At 40.3% G+C, this 16,223-nt stretch overlaps 1 protein-coding gene across 2 annotated transcripts in view; it reads right to left on the bottom strand.

Moving 5' to 3' along the window:
* Positions 1–16,223, bottom strand: part of ADGRL3 (adhesion G protein-coupled receptor L3) — a 479,733-nt gene that overhangs the window by 304,127 nt on the left and 159,383 nt on the right. For both annotated transcript variants that reach the window (XM_053940149.1, XM_053940150.1), the window contains exon 3: positions 2,285–2,528. In XM_053940149.1, the coding sequence (XP_053796124.1) occupies positions 2,285–2,339 (55 nt within the window). In that variant the 5' untranslated portion in view covers positions 2,340–2,528. The remainder of the gene's footprint in view (positions 1–2,284; positions 2,529–16,223) is intronic.

Genomic DNA, 16,223 nt, shown 5'->3' with positions numbered 1-16,223 from the left:
GGTCAGTCTGAAAAAGTAGTTCGTATCATCTCCAGCAATCATTACAGCACAGGAGTCATTCCACATCATGAAAGAGGAACTCAAATGCTTGATTCTTGTTAAGCATAAATTCTGAATGCTTTCTGCATGCAGTGAAAAGGGATTACTGAAAGAGAAAACTTTAAAAAAATAAAAAGCAGGGCTTAACTAGGCTATTTTCATAAGGAAGGTGAGGTTGTGGCATGTGTTTAAACAGCATGCCACAATGCTGAGATGGAAGCTGCATCCTGGCCACTCAGAGATCAGAACAGGGAAAGCCAAATGAAGTTCTTTGGCTCAGACCAAGGCTGTTCTCCCTCCCTTGTTCAAAGATAGGTGTCACACTTCCACTAGCAGCTGATCAGATAATGTGGGTGTTGGGTAGATGGGTGATGGTCAAATTTACCACCACAGCAAACACCCTGTACCATTTAGTCTGGGGAGAATCATAAAGGCTAGAAATATTTCCAGACGTAGTTCCTGCACCCCTGGCATTTGGTCATCTGTAGTATAATATGACTCCTAGGATACTTGTGACATTTTCATTTACTGGGACTATCAGGCAGGACTTTCCAGCTACAGTGGCTGAGAATCTTAAGTAAAATTGCCAGAGGCATATTTACACTAATAATTGCTTTCACTGCTAATACTACTTAATTATAAGGTTTTACAAAACATTTAGCATTTAACTTTCCTGGAGAGGATTGGAGAGCACCTTTCTGAATAGCTCTTTCATTCCACTCTAATTGGTCAACCCAGTTTAAACACTCATTCTAATTTTCAAATCAGTGAGCAGGAGTCTTGCTTAAAGAACAATAGTACAGATAGCCTTTGTCCCCAAAGGTGTTATATAAGAGAGGTTGTGCTCTGTAGATATGTTCAGCCAATCACTTTTTTTGGTTTTTTATCACCTTCTTTCCCGTAAAATTTTTCTCCTAGAAGCAGTTTAGCAAAGGATCAGTCGGTAAAGCTCAAAAAAAACTGATGAATATTTTAAAAGCAGAGGCCCACAGCTTACATACAGGGAGTCATGTCATTTACAGACATGCTTCCACTGGCCTTTAATTAAAAGGAGATCCTTTGTAGAGTTCACCTTCCATTTAAGCATCAGAAAAATTAGGCAGACAGATTTTCCCAAGCTCTGCCCTGAGCATTTAGTACCCACCACTGCTAACAGGAGCTCCTCAACCCGTCAGCACCTGTGAAACCTGGCAGCTTACTTCTAGAGCACGCACTTGGGTTTCTTATATCAAAAGAACCCAATAGGCCTCAAAATCTTATTTCAAAGAATTACATGTGTCACATTTCACTTAAGAGTTTCCTGGCTAATAAAAGAGATCAAATTTTTCTGCTACAGCTCTGTACTAAATTTGCATGGCCAGGTTTTGGGGAGGGAGGGGCTGGTTACAGGGGTGGCTTCTGTGAGAAGCTGCTTGAAGCTTTCCTATGTGTGACAGAGCCAGTGCCAGCTGGCTCCAGGACAGACCCATCACTGGCCAAGGCTGAGTCTATCAGGGACTGCAGTAGCGCCTCTGGGATAACATATCCAAGAAAGGGGATAAAGCTGCTGCTTTGTGAGACAAACAGCTCTGGAGACAGGGTCAGTGAAGGAAGAAGGGCAGGAGGTGCTCCACATGCCAGAGCTGAGATTTCCCTGCAGCCCTTGGAGGTGAAGCAGCTGTGTCCCAGCAGCCTTGCTGTGGCTCTGTGGCGAGAGAAGCCCACACTGGAGCAGGTTTGCTGGCAGCACGAGTGACCCCATGGGAGGAATCCATGCTGGAGTAGGGGAAGAATGTTAGGGCTCCTCCCTCTGAGGAGGAAGGAGCAGTAGAAACAAGATGTGATGAACTGAACACAACTCCCATTCCCTGTGTCCCTGTACTGCTGCAGGGGAGGAGGTAGAGACAACTGGGAGTAAGTTCACTTTACAAAGAAGGGAGGTGGGGGGACAGTGTTTATAATTTGCCTTTATTTCTCATTACCCTGACTTGATTGGTAATAAATCCATTTTTCCCCAAGAAAAGGGAAGAAAATGTCTGTCTAATGTGGTAGCTAAACTCAGAAAAAGAAGCCTTTATGTGTCACCAGAGTTCTTTGTTTCAGTAGTTAAGTCATAACCTGGGAATCTCAAAGACATGAGGTGCAAGCAGGGAGACAAACCAACATCCTGTAAAGAAACCCACACCATTAGGAAAAGACATAGGAAAAAATCCTTGCTATTTTCTCTTCCCTTCCCACAGGCACATTTACACCATCTCTCACTCACCATGGACAAACGGTGTTAAGAGCATTGTGAAGAACAGCAGCTGTGATGACCACATGACTGTGAAGAGCTTGAAAGTATCCCAGCAAACAAGGGCTCAAATAAAAAGGTGAGCGTCCTCCTGCACGTGCTTCCAACACTTCAATGGCTGTTTGCCTTCAATTCACATCCAAAAAGGGGAAAAAAACCCGATCAAAAATAATAATAATAAAAAAATATCCCACAACCAGTATCCAGAGTCTGAGACCTACAAATGAGAAAGGAAAAAAAACTGCAGTTAGTAAAACTGTAAGCTATGTGTTTTCAATCAAGTCTTGCTGCGTTTCTTTGCTGCCAGCTGTAAAGGCAAATGTGCCTTCCCCACTCTCTGCCCTTCAAATGCATGCACATTCCTACATAAAATAGGAATTAAAACTTATGCCTGTGCAGAGGACCAGTTACCAGTTGGTGGATAACTGTAGAAGTGCTCTGCTTCCTCTCTCAAAAGAGGGCCCCAGACAGTAGTTTTGAACAAAAAAGCTGAGACTTTTCCCTCCCTTTTGCATTTCTGTCATGCTTCTGGATGTGGATGCTAACGGCAAGATACCAGGCCAGGCAGTGGGATTAGTAACACAGCTTGGGAGTATTTCCACTGATGATATGCCAAAAAGAAACTCTCTTTGTTTGAGGTGACCTGTATGGCTTTTAATGACTGCATCTGGACCAGGCTTTGAACCCAAGTAGAGCCTAAAGTCACCTTTATCCCATAACCAGCTACTTTCTAGTCACTGCCAGCTACTCACTGCTAGCTGAGCTCTGCAGTTATTTATTGTGAAATTAAAAATAATGGTCTTGTCCATCCCACGCGCTCACAGGAAAGCGCGGGGAAATCTGAATCCATGCTTGAATAGAAACATTCGCTCATTTAAGAGGAGAATGTATTCCAGCTTTCCATCATTTTAATCTCTCCAGAAGGGCCTAGATGGCCACGGTGACTCAAACTTGGCAGGAAAAAAACAACTATACAGAGTTAAACTGCAGCATCAGTTTGAAACTTAGCTCCCCACTGACTTTGAAATTATAAGGAAATATGAGGAATTGAAAAGTACTTTACATATCTGTTTTGAACTACTTAGACTCTGCAGTCTTCACAGTACTGATCTAATTAAAAATCTCTGATCAACCAAAGTTATTCTTCTCTGAGCACAGAAGCTGTTTTTGCCAGCTTTTGTTCTTACCCAAAACCAAGTCTGAGCCAAAAAGCTGTATGAAAAAACTGCGCTGCATGCCATTGTGATGTGGGTATATTTCTGAAAGTCTGGCATGACAAAGTGGCCTTTGTTTTGCTTCCTATCTTTACCGATCAACTAAATAAAACCCCATATTGTTCAGAACCAAAGTCTATAAAGAAGCTGCATTTTTTTTTAATAAATATATCTTGTACTGCCAAGATTTTATTTTCTCACTTGACTCTCCTCCCCAGTCTGTCCCCTGCAATTTGTTCACTCAAATGTAGCATTTAGTTTCCATAGCCCTTTTCTCATGTCTATATGTGGGGCTACTAAAAAATCCAAGGTCAATCTGCAGTCAAGTGGCTTCTTTATGGACATCCTTGATATTAAAACTTTGCTCAAGCTGGGACTAATCAAAATGGTCATTGATAATATTAGAAGTCTGCTTTTCAAATAGGGAAGAGCCTCATGAATATTTTAAATTATACATTCTAAACAGTGATCAAGTTTTCCATTTATATTTTAGTAGGCTACCAGTACACATCAAACTACAGCACTGCCATTATTTATGCATGCTTTTTCTATAGCATCCTCGCTAAAGTTTCAAAAGTGGGAAGCTTTTTGTGCTACAAAATTTGAAAAGGCATATGAAAAAGATGGGTGAAAGCTATCCAAGCACAGGTACACTTCCCTGAAGCAAAAGCTCAGTTAGGCAGTGAAAGAGTGAAGGTTTGTTTTCAATTTTTATTTGTTTAAACTGAATCAGTTCTGAATAATCTAAGCCTGTTAGAAAGAGGTAACATTATGGTGCAGTAAAAGGGTTTTGGGTGTATCTGAAGAAGCCACAAACTAATTAGGCTCTCTATCCCAGAGAAGGGATAATTGTCAGCAAAATACTTACACAGAGCCCTTTAATTTTTTTATCTGTCTATACATTCCTGCATGATAGGATTCTAGGATTTTTTTTTTCCTATCATCTCACCAGCTGAGGCTGAATGAGCAAAGCATTCACACACCCTCTGCACAGTCCAAACACTAATTTTAGAGAACTAATGTCTTGGAACCACCAGAGCCACAAATAAACATTTTATCCTCCTGGAAAGTACATTATTGAGTCACAAAGCTCCTGTGCCAAAGAGACAACAGGACTAGCTCGTCATTATGCACCATTTACTCCAGTTGTAAATCTGACCAAATATTCTCTGCCCTACCATCCTTCCTGCCAGAGCAGAACACTCCAGAGCTGTGGCCTGTCAGGTGGTGTCTGCACACCCTGGCTGGCACAACCCTGTCCTTAAACTTGAGCCTTCAACTCAAGCTCACACAAATATTACCAAATACACAATGTGTCTGGAGACATGCCAGCTGTGTTTAACAACACAGGGCACCACTAGATTAACCAAGTACATTGGAATGCTGCAAAATTCTGGGTGGGTTTGTATTTCATGTAATCGAATAATCACAGTGTGTTTAAGAACTGGGTATCTGTAGGGAAACAGCTACATAGGAAATGAGTGGAACAAGTCTTTTTCTTAATGGTCACTCAACTCCCACAGGCAGCAGAAAGAGGCCTGCAAAACAAAATTCACTTCATTGTTGGATTACCTCCAGGTAAAGTACAGCCAAGGAGAGAAACTAGAGAAAACTGTTCACTATCTGTGAGCTGTAAAGCAGAATGTTACCTTTATTGATGCAAGAAAGGGATATGCTATCCCAGAAAAAATTTAAGGACTTGACTTGAGGGGTTTGGACTTTGACCACAAAGATGATGCTGCCTGCATTAAGAGAAAGTTCTTCGGCTCACTGACCTTTATGCCCAAAGGGCTGCTCCTGGTGCCTTCACAGTCTGATCTCCTGCATCACCCAAAACAGAACTGCATGCTGGCAGTTCCCAAAAATCCAGCTCAAAGTGCTACTGACAGAATAGGAGAAAGCTAAATAAAGGAAACTAAGGCCTCGTAGTGAAAAGATGAGCAGTGAGGTATTCATCAAGGCATTGTTCATAAAAGAGCATTATAAATACACTGACAATCTCAACATCTACCCTTGCTGAAGTCTGTTCTTCAGCAGTTGATGTCAAGCAGCACATGGAGCATTTTCTAAGCTCATCTGTTGACAGTCTACAGGGAGGGTGAAAAAGAAAAGGAAACCAGTTCATGTGGTGAGTGAACAGATAGGCTGAATTCAAAGCAGAGTTCAGAGCAGCGCAAGTCAAACCTGTCAGAACTCCATTTAATTACTGCCTTCTTCCAAACACAACCATTTGCACCTGCACAAAGCTGCTCCCTACCCTTTTCACACAGCAAAAGCTGCTTCAGGTATCCAGCATTTTCTAGACAGGGGAGAGGAGAGAGTGTCTTACAAAGGGGCCCATTAGCAAAAGACAGATAGGAATGCTGGGGCTTTCATATCCAGTTTTACTTGCAGCAATTTCCTCCCCACCCCTGAAAATGAGCATAGCAAAACTAGCTTAAACAAATAAAGGATTGTTTTATACATCTTAATAGAAAAGATTCCAGCACTTATTCTCCTCCTTTGGCAAAAGTCACCTATCAAGTAAGAAATAAGTGTGATGTTTCAAACAAATATTGTTTAAATTCACTATTTACGAGGGAGAAATTTTGGAAGTAATTAAACTCCTTGAAGCTGATGGTCCAAGCTGAAACCATGGGTGTAATTCCCCATTCTCAGCATCAGCTATTTGAGATTATTTCAGGCAATATATTCAGAATTTTGTTAAGAGAGGGAAAATAACCCAGCAAGAAAAAAATAAAACATGCAATATCTGCAAAATTAAATTAACTGTAATTTAATGTTAGAAAATTTCTTTAAGTAAGAGAATAAGCTGTATTTCCACTCCCATTATGAACAGCTAAAGGAAAGAATTTCTGCAATACATTTGGCCATAAGTTGTTTGCAAAACACTTTCTTTTTTTTATTTTTTGCAACATTGCTAAAAAGGAAAGGTTCTGCTCCTCCAATCTCTTTCTACCTTTATCCTAATTCAATTCATTTTCCCTGTCAGGTACTCAGGATGTGGCTCCCTGGTCACTTTGTGGAGGCAGCAACACAACCTACCATGTAAAAGGTCACACAGACATTACCAACTGCACAACACAGGGGGAACAGGGCAGGAGCAAGCTGCACTCCTGGCATTTCCACACGCACTTTCACGCATAGCCACTCACTGAAGTTGCTGCTACATGGTCATTGATAGACAGATTTTTCCAAGTGCATTTTTAAGAAGTCAGGAATATGTTTCTGAGACAAACTGAATTGCCTGTAAACTTTTATCTCTGTCTGCATTCAGCCCAGGAGAATGTTCATCCTATACCACAAATACTTATGAAGTCAGAGTTCTCACTGAGTTGAGAAAAAAAAACACTTTTGTTTCTCAAAATAATGAGAGTTGGCTCTTCATTTCAGGTTTTAAGTTTGCCAGATGCGAGGAAGCACTGTGAGAGAGCCAGGGAGCCTTCTTCAGGTGACAGGACATACCAGCTTGTGGCTTCAAACTGTTCACATCTATATGTTCCCTTCCTGTACTGCAGACCCTGCTTCTGCTCTCACACCTCTGCTGAGATGGTGGACCCTGAAGGAAATGACTCAACGTCTCACCCAGTATGTGCAAAATGACACGGTATTTCTAAGCCACTTCTTCCAAGAAAGATTTAAAATGAACACTTGCACCTCTATTGCACTTAACTGCCATTCCTGTACATTAATATTCATTTCATACATACTGTTTAAGAACCCAAGACCATTCTGCTTGTTATTTCCTCCCTTATACTTGATGTAGCACTCTGGAAAGTAATTTTAAAAACCTTAAAACCACACAACAATGACAACAATAAGTTGTCTAATAAGTTTATGTTTATCCTGGATTCTCGAGTATCACAGCAGTGCTACTTACACTTCCCTGAGGAGAGTAGCCAGGGCAGCAAGGAGCGACTCTCAGCTCAAACCAGGCTCATCAACCACCTGTTTAGGCTATAATTCAAAGTGACAAAGAGCTCTTTAGATGTTCTGCGGGTTTTGCTGCAAAATAACTCTCAAGTGTTAACCGAGTTAATTCATTTCAGATTGATCAAGCCTTTGATGAAAGCACACCCGAATACAGACCAGCTGAATATAGTAGATCTTGGGGTTTTTTTCCTGTGTAGGTGAAATGGAGCCTTTTGTGCTGTTCCAGAGGTCAAATAGGGAACTTGAGCTATCAGCTGCTTTCTGGTTTTCCCATTCAATCCAGAATCAAAGCAATTTCAGCAGAAAATTATAATTATGCTAACAGTGAAGCCATTCACACATCTTGTGACTACACATGGAAGGATGAGGGGAAGTAACAGAGAGAAAAAAAATAAGAGTCTTGAAAATACGGTCTAGAAGCTTAGAAAGAATGTACTGAATTGTACATCTGAATATCACAGCTACTGAATGTTCCAGACTTTCTTTAAGTGCCTGCTGGTTATCCTTGGCAATATAATTCATCACAGATTTCAGAGGAAAGTACACCATTCACAAGGTCCCTGCGTGTGTGCAAATATATGATAACACATGCAAAATTTCAAAAGGTGCAGAGTATCATGTGAGGATGTGGTAAAATATGCAAATGTTTGTATTGCATTACAACCCCAGATCAACGGGCTTTCTGAAAACTGATTACAAAAAACTTGGTACTCTCGCTGCTTAAGCACCACCTGCTAAAGCAGATCACAGCTGGCAAGAAGCACGTCAGTCCCTCCACTCCAAACCCATCAGGGCAAAAATAACCCTGCAAGTATTGGGAAAAGCTATACAGCTCTTCACACAAGCTGCACAGCACCATAAACTTCTGACCACTTGGAACAGTCCTGTGTCATCACCGTATACAGCAATCATTGCAACAATCTTCTGAAAAATTTTGGGGAGGTGTTCCCATCTTTCTCAAAAATTTATTATACCTACATAATACACCCATCTTCCTCAAATGTTTTAGTTGATAGCACATCTTTATAGAGGGAAAATAATGCATAAGCAAACACTCTTCACAGTATTGCCAACAGTTATGATTTCATTGCAAAACTCAATATGTGGCAGATCCTTGCAATAATAAAAATTTCATCTTTCTTTTCAAGTAAATTTCTCCTTGCAGAGAGAAGCTTAAAAAGAGGACCAAAATACCGCTCAGAGTCTCAGTAAACCAGTGGTAAATAAACATAATTCAGCATACTTGATTTGAAATTTGCATAACTTTTAATCAAATCTCTTTTTTTTGTTTGTTTTTTTGTTTTTTTTTTTTTTCCTGTAAATGTTACAGGATGTTGAAAGTCTGGGTCTGACAATACTCTCACAATGCTTATTTGCATTCCACAGAGCCTTCGGCAATTCTTCTGTGACAAATAAAACATGTGTGGTGCATGCACTGAAAACGCAGACAAACTTATCACCAGGGTCAGCATAATTTTAATTTCCCTTTGCTACCATAAACTCAGCTTATGTTTTGAGGCATCACCTCTCCCACACATCCTGGCCCCATTTCTTCAAGAGCCTTACCATGACTGTAATTGTGATGGCACAGATCCTGCACTGGGTCTTGCTTTACCGTGAGGAAGTGGCAGCCTCCAAAGAGAAAATTAGTCAACGGAAGTGACAGAAAGTTCCATGAGAGTTCAAAGAGGGGAAGCGCAGTCTGATATTGGGACCAGAGGAGGACTACTCCTAAATGCCTCTGGATGCAGCCTTTAAAATATTTTTCAATATTCATTTATCTTCCCTATCTCTCCCTTCCTGCTATCTCCTTCATAGCACCTTTAATTTTCTTCCTTTCCTCTTCCTGGCAGTAAAGGACTTCTTTAACTTGCATTGCTCCAGACTGATGAGCAGCTGCAGATATACATAGAGAGCGTTTAGTGACATCTACCTTCACTACAAGGATGGGATTTCTTGTTGAGGTGTGCAGGGGAATGCAGGGAGAAGCCATTTCTCTTTTGCCTGAATCCATCAGGAGGCAGCCCAGAGCACATAGTAGTGGCCTCCTTCCCTCTGTGCATCAGTCAGGAACAGCTGTTTGCTCCCCCAAAAGCAGCATTATATCAGAGAAGTTTCTTACTTACAAAGATGACAGTGGACCACTTTTTGTGAGCCCAGCAATGCAGAAAAGGTGGAAAGGGCTGACTTGTGCCCACCCTGGGGCACTCTCCTTCACAGCCCAGTTGGCACCACAGTTCTTTGCTTATGAAAGTTAAAGAGCATAGTTAAAGACATTGACAGCTACAGAGAATTGAGCAATGCTGAGCTGAAGCACAAAGCCTTGCCCCCCACCTTTGATGGCTTGTTTCATGGGACCTGACAGATAGCAACACCTGAACCAAAAATACCAGGATTATGACTTCATTTCTCATAGGAAGCAGTACTTTTGACAATGCTGGGTTTCCTCAGCTCCAGTCACTACTTGCAAACATGACTACATGCAGGAATAAAACAGGGAAAAGGTACCACTTGATTGAGGAATTGCAATTAAAACAGCCAGGAAACTGTAATCTACTTCCTATGTGTAAAATGTGCATCCAGAGCATTTTTTATCCTGTTCTTGCTTAGTATCCTCTTCTCAAATGGATGGCAGATATTACTTGTTTTACTCTAAGAAAGTGTAAATTTCCTTCACTTTTTGTGCTGATTAGGAAGTTAACAGGCAGTATAAGGAGGGATAATAACTTTTCTCACTGAAAATGTACTGGTCTTGAAAGACAGTAACAACAAGAAATCACCTTACACACAACTCTATGCATACATGCACAATATCAAGTGGAAAAAAATTGCTAGTAAATGAGATTAATGGCAAAAGCCAGGTGAACAACACATTTTTAAAGGAGAGTTATCTAGGAAAAAGATAAGTTTAATTGTCTTTCAGACAATTATAATGATAAAATAAATGTCTATTAATGTTTAGCAGCAAATTGGCTTTTAATGATCATTGCTATTTTTAGCTGGTGGGTGACACGTAGTTTAAATATAAAGCAGATTTATGCTTTGCACACCAGGATGACTTTCTCAGATGACTCTCCTTGATTTAACCTCTTCACACCCCACAAGACATTTAATATAATTTTATTTCTAATAGACTGTGAGCCAATAGGATTGTATTTGCTACTACTGATGCTTTCAATGAGAAATAAAATCAATGAAGTTTATGCTGAAGATAAGTGTAAGTGATTAGTTAAGTGTAAGTGGCTTGGAAAATATCAGGAGGGCTACATTATTCAAGCAAATAATGCAAATTTTAAAAGACTCTGGATTGAAGTAAAATCTATTAACAAACTCCTGACCTTGCTGTGTTGGAAAAAAAAAAATCTTAGCTAGAATTTATTCTTTTGGGTCTACCTCAAACATGAGCATTAGTAGGTGAGAAATCCTGTCACATTTTTCAACACAAAGCAGACAACCTTAAACATTCATACCTACAAGGAAAAAAAATTAAAAAAGAAAAAATCTTTTTAGACCTAGAGACAAAGAGCAGCCCAGTAGGTTGCTAGGAGAAAAATAAACAACACTTGATGTCGTATAAAAAAAGTGGGCAAGCAAAGCAAAGCCCTGCATACACTGCCTAGGAAAGCAAGACAGGAACACAGAAGCAGCATTCTGGCACCACTTAAAAAAAAAAAAAAAAAAAAAAAAAAGATATGCATACAGAAGAATAAAAGTTGCATCTAAATTTCTAGGTGTGGTATTCTCGAGGGAGCTGCATACACAGAAACAATAGCAAAAGCAATAGGGCAAATTAGTGAACAAAAAGTACTTATAGTTCCCTAAAGCAAATGTCTGTGTAGTAATAACCAATGGCCTGTTAATGAATTCTGTTGTGCATTAATCAAGAGTCAAACCTCTTTGATCTTTGGAGGGGAAAATAAAAAGAAAGATATTTAATTACTGCACTCATTTTCTGCACGGATACTTTTATTATTACTTATATTCTACTAACAGAGGTTACCATCTCACCCAAAGCCTAGTTACGGAAGGTATTGGGCATTCTCACAGTAAAAAATAGTTTTCTTCCTCCTTACCCCTTCCTCCCTCACATTATCTAAACAAAGAATGGCATGAAAACACTCTTTTGCAGAGAACAGAGCAGTAGAGAGGGAGGGGCTGGGGATTTCTATGTGTGTGTGCCCTTCAACTCTGAAATCAAGCTTCAGTCAGTTAGTGGACCATTTCCAGCTGATTTTGATAACCAGTCATAAATACTCAACATCTCCTTAACCCCTGCAGAAGCAGCCCTTCAGAACTGCACCCAGTCTAATCCCTAAGGAAAATACCCCTCAAACACAAGCTGAAAGACTGCAATTTTTTTTATCTCCTTCCTAATGAGGAGCATCACATCACTACACACAACAGTGACTTCAAATCTGAAAGGGCAACTGCATTACAGCTGAGAGTCAACACTTCTCATGATACTACCAAGAAAACATCTTGTATGCGAAGCTCTGCACAGATGAAGTATTTATATAATACAGATCACACACACTCTCTTCCCTTCTGAAGTGAAACAAAGGTCAGATATTTCCAGCTGAAACTACAAGAGGGATCTTAACTAAACAGAACATTTAAACCTGGATGGAATTTCACCAGGAGCTTCCAGCTGAAGCCTCCACTCTCACATCCCAACTTGGCATCATCACAATACATATATGATAACCAGCTCTTCTCCAAAGTGACTAGCACCTTCACTCTTGCAAAAAGTATTTTAAAACCAAACACTTGCTTTTTGCAAAAGAAAAGCAAGTTTTGCAGAAGAAAATCTTACTCCAGTAAGCATGTGTGCTTTTTTAATGGGTCCTATCAAGTTTTTAAACAGTAAAATACTTGGATGAGTGAAAGGCTAAAATTAATTAATTCCTTGAGTGCTTTCTAGCAAAAATTAATTGTGAGGACAATCAGGATAAATGTGCTTAAGATTATTGTCTTGGGTGCTGAGTAAGGACTATGAGACACTTTTCCTCTTTTCATACCTCATAGCTGAGTATCAGAGCAGCCACCTAAAGAGAAAATGCACCTGCTGTGAAATTTGCCAGTATAACATGTGCCTGCCTCTGTAAGCCTCAAACATATTTCTTACTGACCTATTACACAGTAACAACCACTGAGAGGTCCACCAGAAAACCAAAAGCAGGCTTTACTAAAAAAAGTTAAGTCCCAGAAAATGATGCAGTGTCATGTAAAGAATAGGAAGGGGAAAACCCCAAATTAAACCCAGAAAATTCTTCAATACTTTTCCCCCCCAGTTAAACCTGAGAGTCCTACTTGACTCCCTCTGAAATCATGGGATTGGAACTTCTCTTTCAGCTATCTACTGCAGGACAAGAATGAGCATTCAGTAACAATGCTGTCCATCTGTAGTTTGTCCAACTGAAGCAACAAACTTCCGTAACATTTTACATTTTAAAGTATGCACCGAATTTAGAATAATCACGAAAGGATTCTCAACATTTAACTCAGTCACAACTATCTGGCAAAATTAAATACCATTGAATACAGTCAGACTGGCTGTGCCACTAGAAACTCTGCAATGAACTTAATTATTCTGCTTCCATTATTTATAAGGAAACAGCAAATAACCTCATTTCCATATATCTGAGTATAACAGCTGTAAAATTTACAGTAACACCTTTATTTGTGGTATGAAAGTCCACTTCTGATTTTGCTCTTAATGTCGTGCTTCCACCTGGATAAGAAGTGAGATGTCTCACTAGTCAAGGAGTAACATTTAATTGCAGGAGTCATATTCAATTCCAAAGAAGAAATGAAGCACCTCTGGCAACTAGAAGGCAAGATAATTCATCTGGTGTATGGGCCTGTCTCTTTTGATATTTTGCAGGGGACTCCGTAAATACCAAGATGTAGCAACGTTTGATAGGCAACATGAATTATTGGGGAAGAGGAAGTCTTTTGGTACCTCCTGAAATGTTCCCTGTGAAATGTCCCCATTTCTCATTCCTCTGCAGGAGAAGGTTTCAAAAGCACTGCTGCTCCAAAGCTAGCTCATCTGAGGTCACTGGCAAAATCCTGCTGACTGTTGAAGGAAGATGTACAATCAAGAGAGAGCTTTTGAAAACATCACCCTAAGCCTATTAAGCAGCAAGTAAAACCTTTGTTATTTAAGGTTATAGCTGGAAGTGAAACTGCAATAAAGTACTTCATTTGATTATCTGAAAGGCAATTCACTGTAAACAACAAACAACAACTCTTTACTACATCTTTACTTTGACTTATTTTATGTAAGTGGACTAAGCACTGTAGTTTATAAAACAAGGGGATAAATGACAGAAAGACATAAACGCTAAATATTTTGCTAAAGAAATCACTCTTCTGTTCATTTTGTTCTCCCTATAAGGGAGATTCACAAGGCCAAAGCTGCAACACTGGGCTTCAAAAGTAACCAAAATTGGCAAATAGTGCAGAAAGATAGATAGTGTCATTGTTTAGCACTTGGCATCAGCATGGATCAAGCAAGAACACAGATTGCCTGTGATGGGAAAATCTATCAAATGTAAAAGAGCCAACTGATGGCTAAAATTCTAACATTAAGGTCCTTTCATTCATTGCTTACCTTCCATTTACATTAGCTTCATGTCCAGAGCAAAGGGACCCCAAAGAGGCACTGCCTGAATTGAAAGAGATCAAGACCTTCTTACCAAGATCCAAACTTACCATCAAGGAAAAAGCTCAATATCTGAAATTAATTTTCCCTAAAATACCATTTTTCCATTTGAGCTTTGCCTATACTGATTACAGAAATATGGAGAGAAGACTTAAATTTGTTTTCCGAGAGCAAGAAGGGGCAGATTACTCCCTGGCATTGGTGTCCCTTCTGACCACACAATCCAACACTGCCTGTGCCCAAAGCTCACTTGCAGTGCAAACACAGCCAGTACAGTTCAGCAGTGCATCATATACAAGCCCACAGACTGAGGTCCCAGCCAGGGCTGTCTCATTATGGAAGAAAACAAAAATAGCATTCCTAAATTGGATGCGATCACCAGGAACCATTTAGCATCAAATGCTCCAAAATCTGCATGTAAAAAGCCGAAGCACTGCATGCCAGATTTCAGGCTGTGGATAACCTTAGGGGGAGAGAGCAGGAGAATCCTAACGGGACAGTTTGCTATCAGAAATTTATCAGAGTTCATGCATTATTTCTTCCTCCTGCATTAGGAATTAAACCCACTGATGATGTGGGGCTCAGATTGGCAGAGTGAAGCGGGGGGGACAGATGACCCAAATAAGCACCTTGTTACAGCCAGAGGGAGGGGAAAGCAATTTTTGGCAAAGACCTCCACTAATGTCAGAGGTTGACATCCTCTTCATCCATGAGAGGCTTGTTGAGTGCCACAGTCACATATTGACAGCAGGAAACAAAAATGCCTTTTCATGTTAATCAGGTTGGGAAATTTCCAAGACTTTCCTCCCCTTTTACAACTGCCCTTGTTTTTTAAAAAACCCAGTACTGAGACTAACACACTGCACTCCCAAACACAAGAAAATCAGGTGGTTTTGCAAGCCTGAGTCTTTACAAGTCCCATCACTTGAAGAGGAAGGAGTTAATCAACTCAAAGACAAGGAAATCATGCTGGGTTATCCAGCAGCAGAACTAAATTTCCCTCTGAAGCACCAGAAGTCTCTGGCTCACATGACCGGGTTTGCCAGGACTTCTCAACCAACCTACACATACCAGGGAAATCCCGACAAAGTTACCTTTATCTCTTCCTTGAGAATTAAAATAATGTAAGCTCTCCCTTCAGAACACAAAATATAGAAATTTGCTCTTTACCCAAGCATTTGTGACCCAAATGACTTTTTCTGAATTTTAAATTTTCCTGAAAATAATTACAAATTTCAATGTTTTATAAAAATTAGGTTTTCCTATTATCATGTTAGAAATTACTTTTTCTGCTAATGTTTCAATCCATGGCACTTCATTTTAAGAAACTAAGGTGCTCTTAACAGAAGATTTCAGTTGTGTTGAAACATTCTGGCTGATACAGGATTTTGATTAAGGAAGCCAATTTGCTGGAGAAAATAGTATCCCTGGATTTTTTTTCCCTACCCAAAACTGACAGTAACTAAAACAATTTTCCCTCTAGTCAGAGAAGATATGTGCAATGTGATGACTCAGAGCTCCGTTGCATAAAATGGTCAGACCATTGGGCAGCCCTCTATGAGCTGAGAGGAGAACCAGGAGGAACCACCATGCTGCTGAAGATGAGGCTGCTGCTGGAAAGCTCTCCATGTCCCTGATTCCCCCACCATTTCTGCTGTTCTTCCCTCAGAAAGAGGGCAAGTCTCTTCTTCCCCATCCTCCTCCAGTGCAAAATCCACACACATTTTCAGGTCAACTTTCTCCTGCCACCAAATATACTTCAGCCTGCATATGCTGCACCATTTTTAAATACCTAGAACCTCAATCCCATAGGGCTCAGCCCCCAACCCGCTGACTTTTCTCTGAGAAGCACTGCCATCAGTTCAAGGCTTTCATTACTGTAAGGCAAGACTGAGAGGAACTACAAGGTGGAGAATAGCTGAGGACACAGACCTCCCTAGAATTCCCTTTATAATTAATTAGAAGTTAGCCACAATTAAACCAGAACAGCTAATCAGACAGTGGGGCTGCTCCCTGGTGGCAAGCTCACAGGTACCAGCAGTAAGGATAAATGCAACATCCTCTTTGGTCTTCCCCACCAACTTCAGCATTCCTTGTG

The sequence above is a fragment of the Vidua chalybeata genome, chromosome 4, assembly GCF_026979565.1.
Source record: "Vidua chalybeata isolate OUT-0048 chromosome 4, bVidCha1 merged haplotype, whole genome shotgun sequence".
Lineage (NCBI taxonomy): Eukaryota > Metazoa > Chordata > Aves > Passeriformes > Viduidae > Vidua > Vidua chalybeata.
This window is presented reverse-complemented; position numbering and strand designations above follow the sequence as displayed.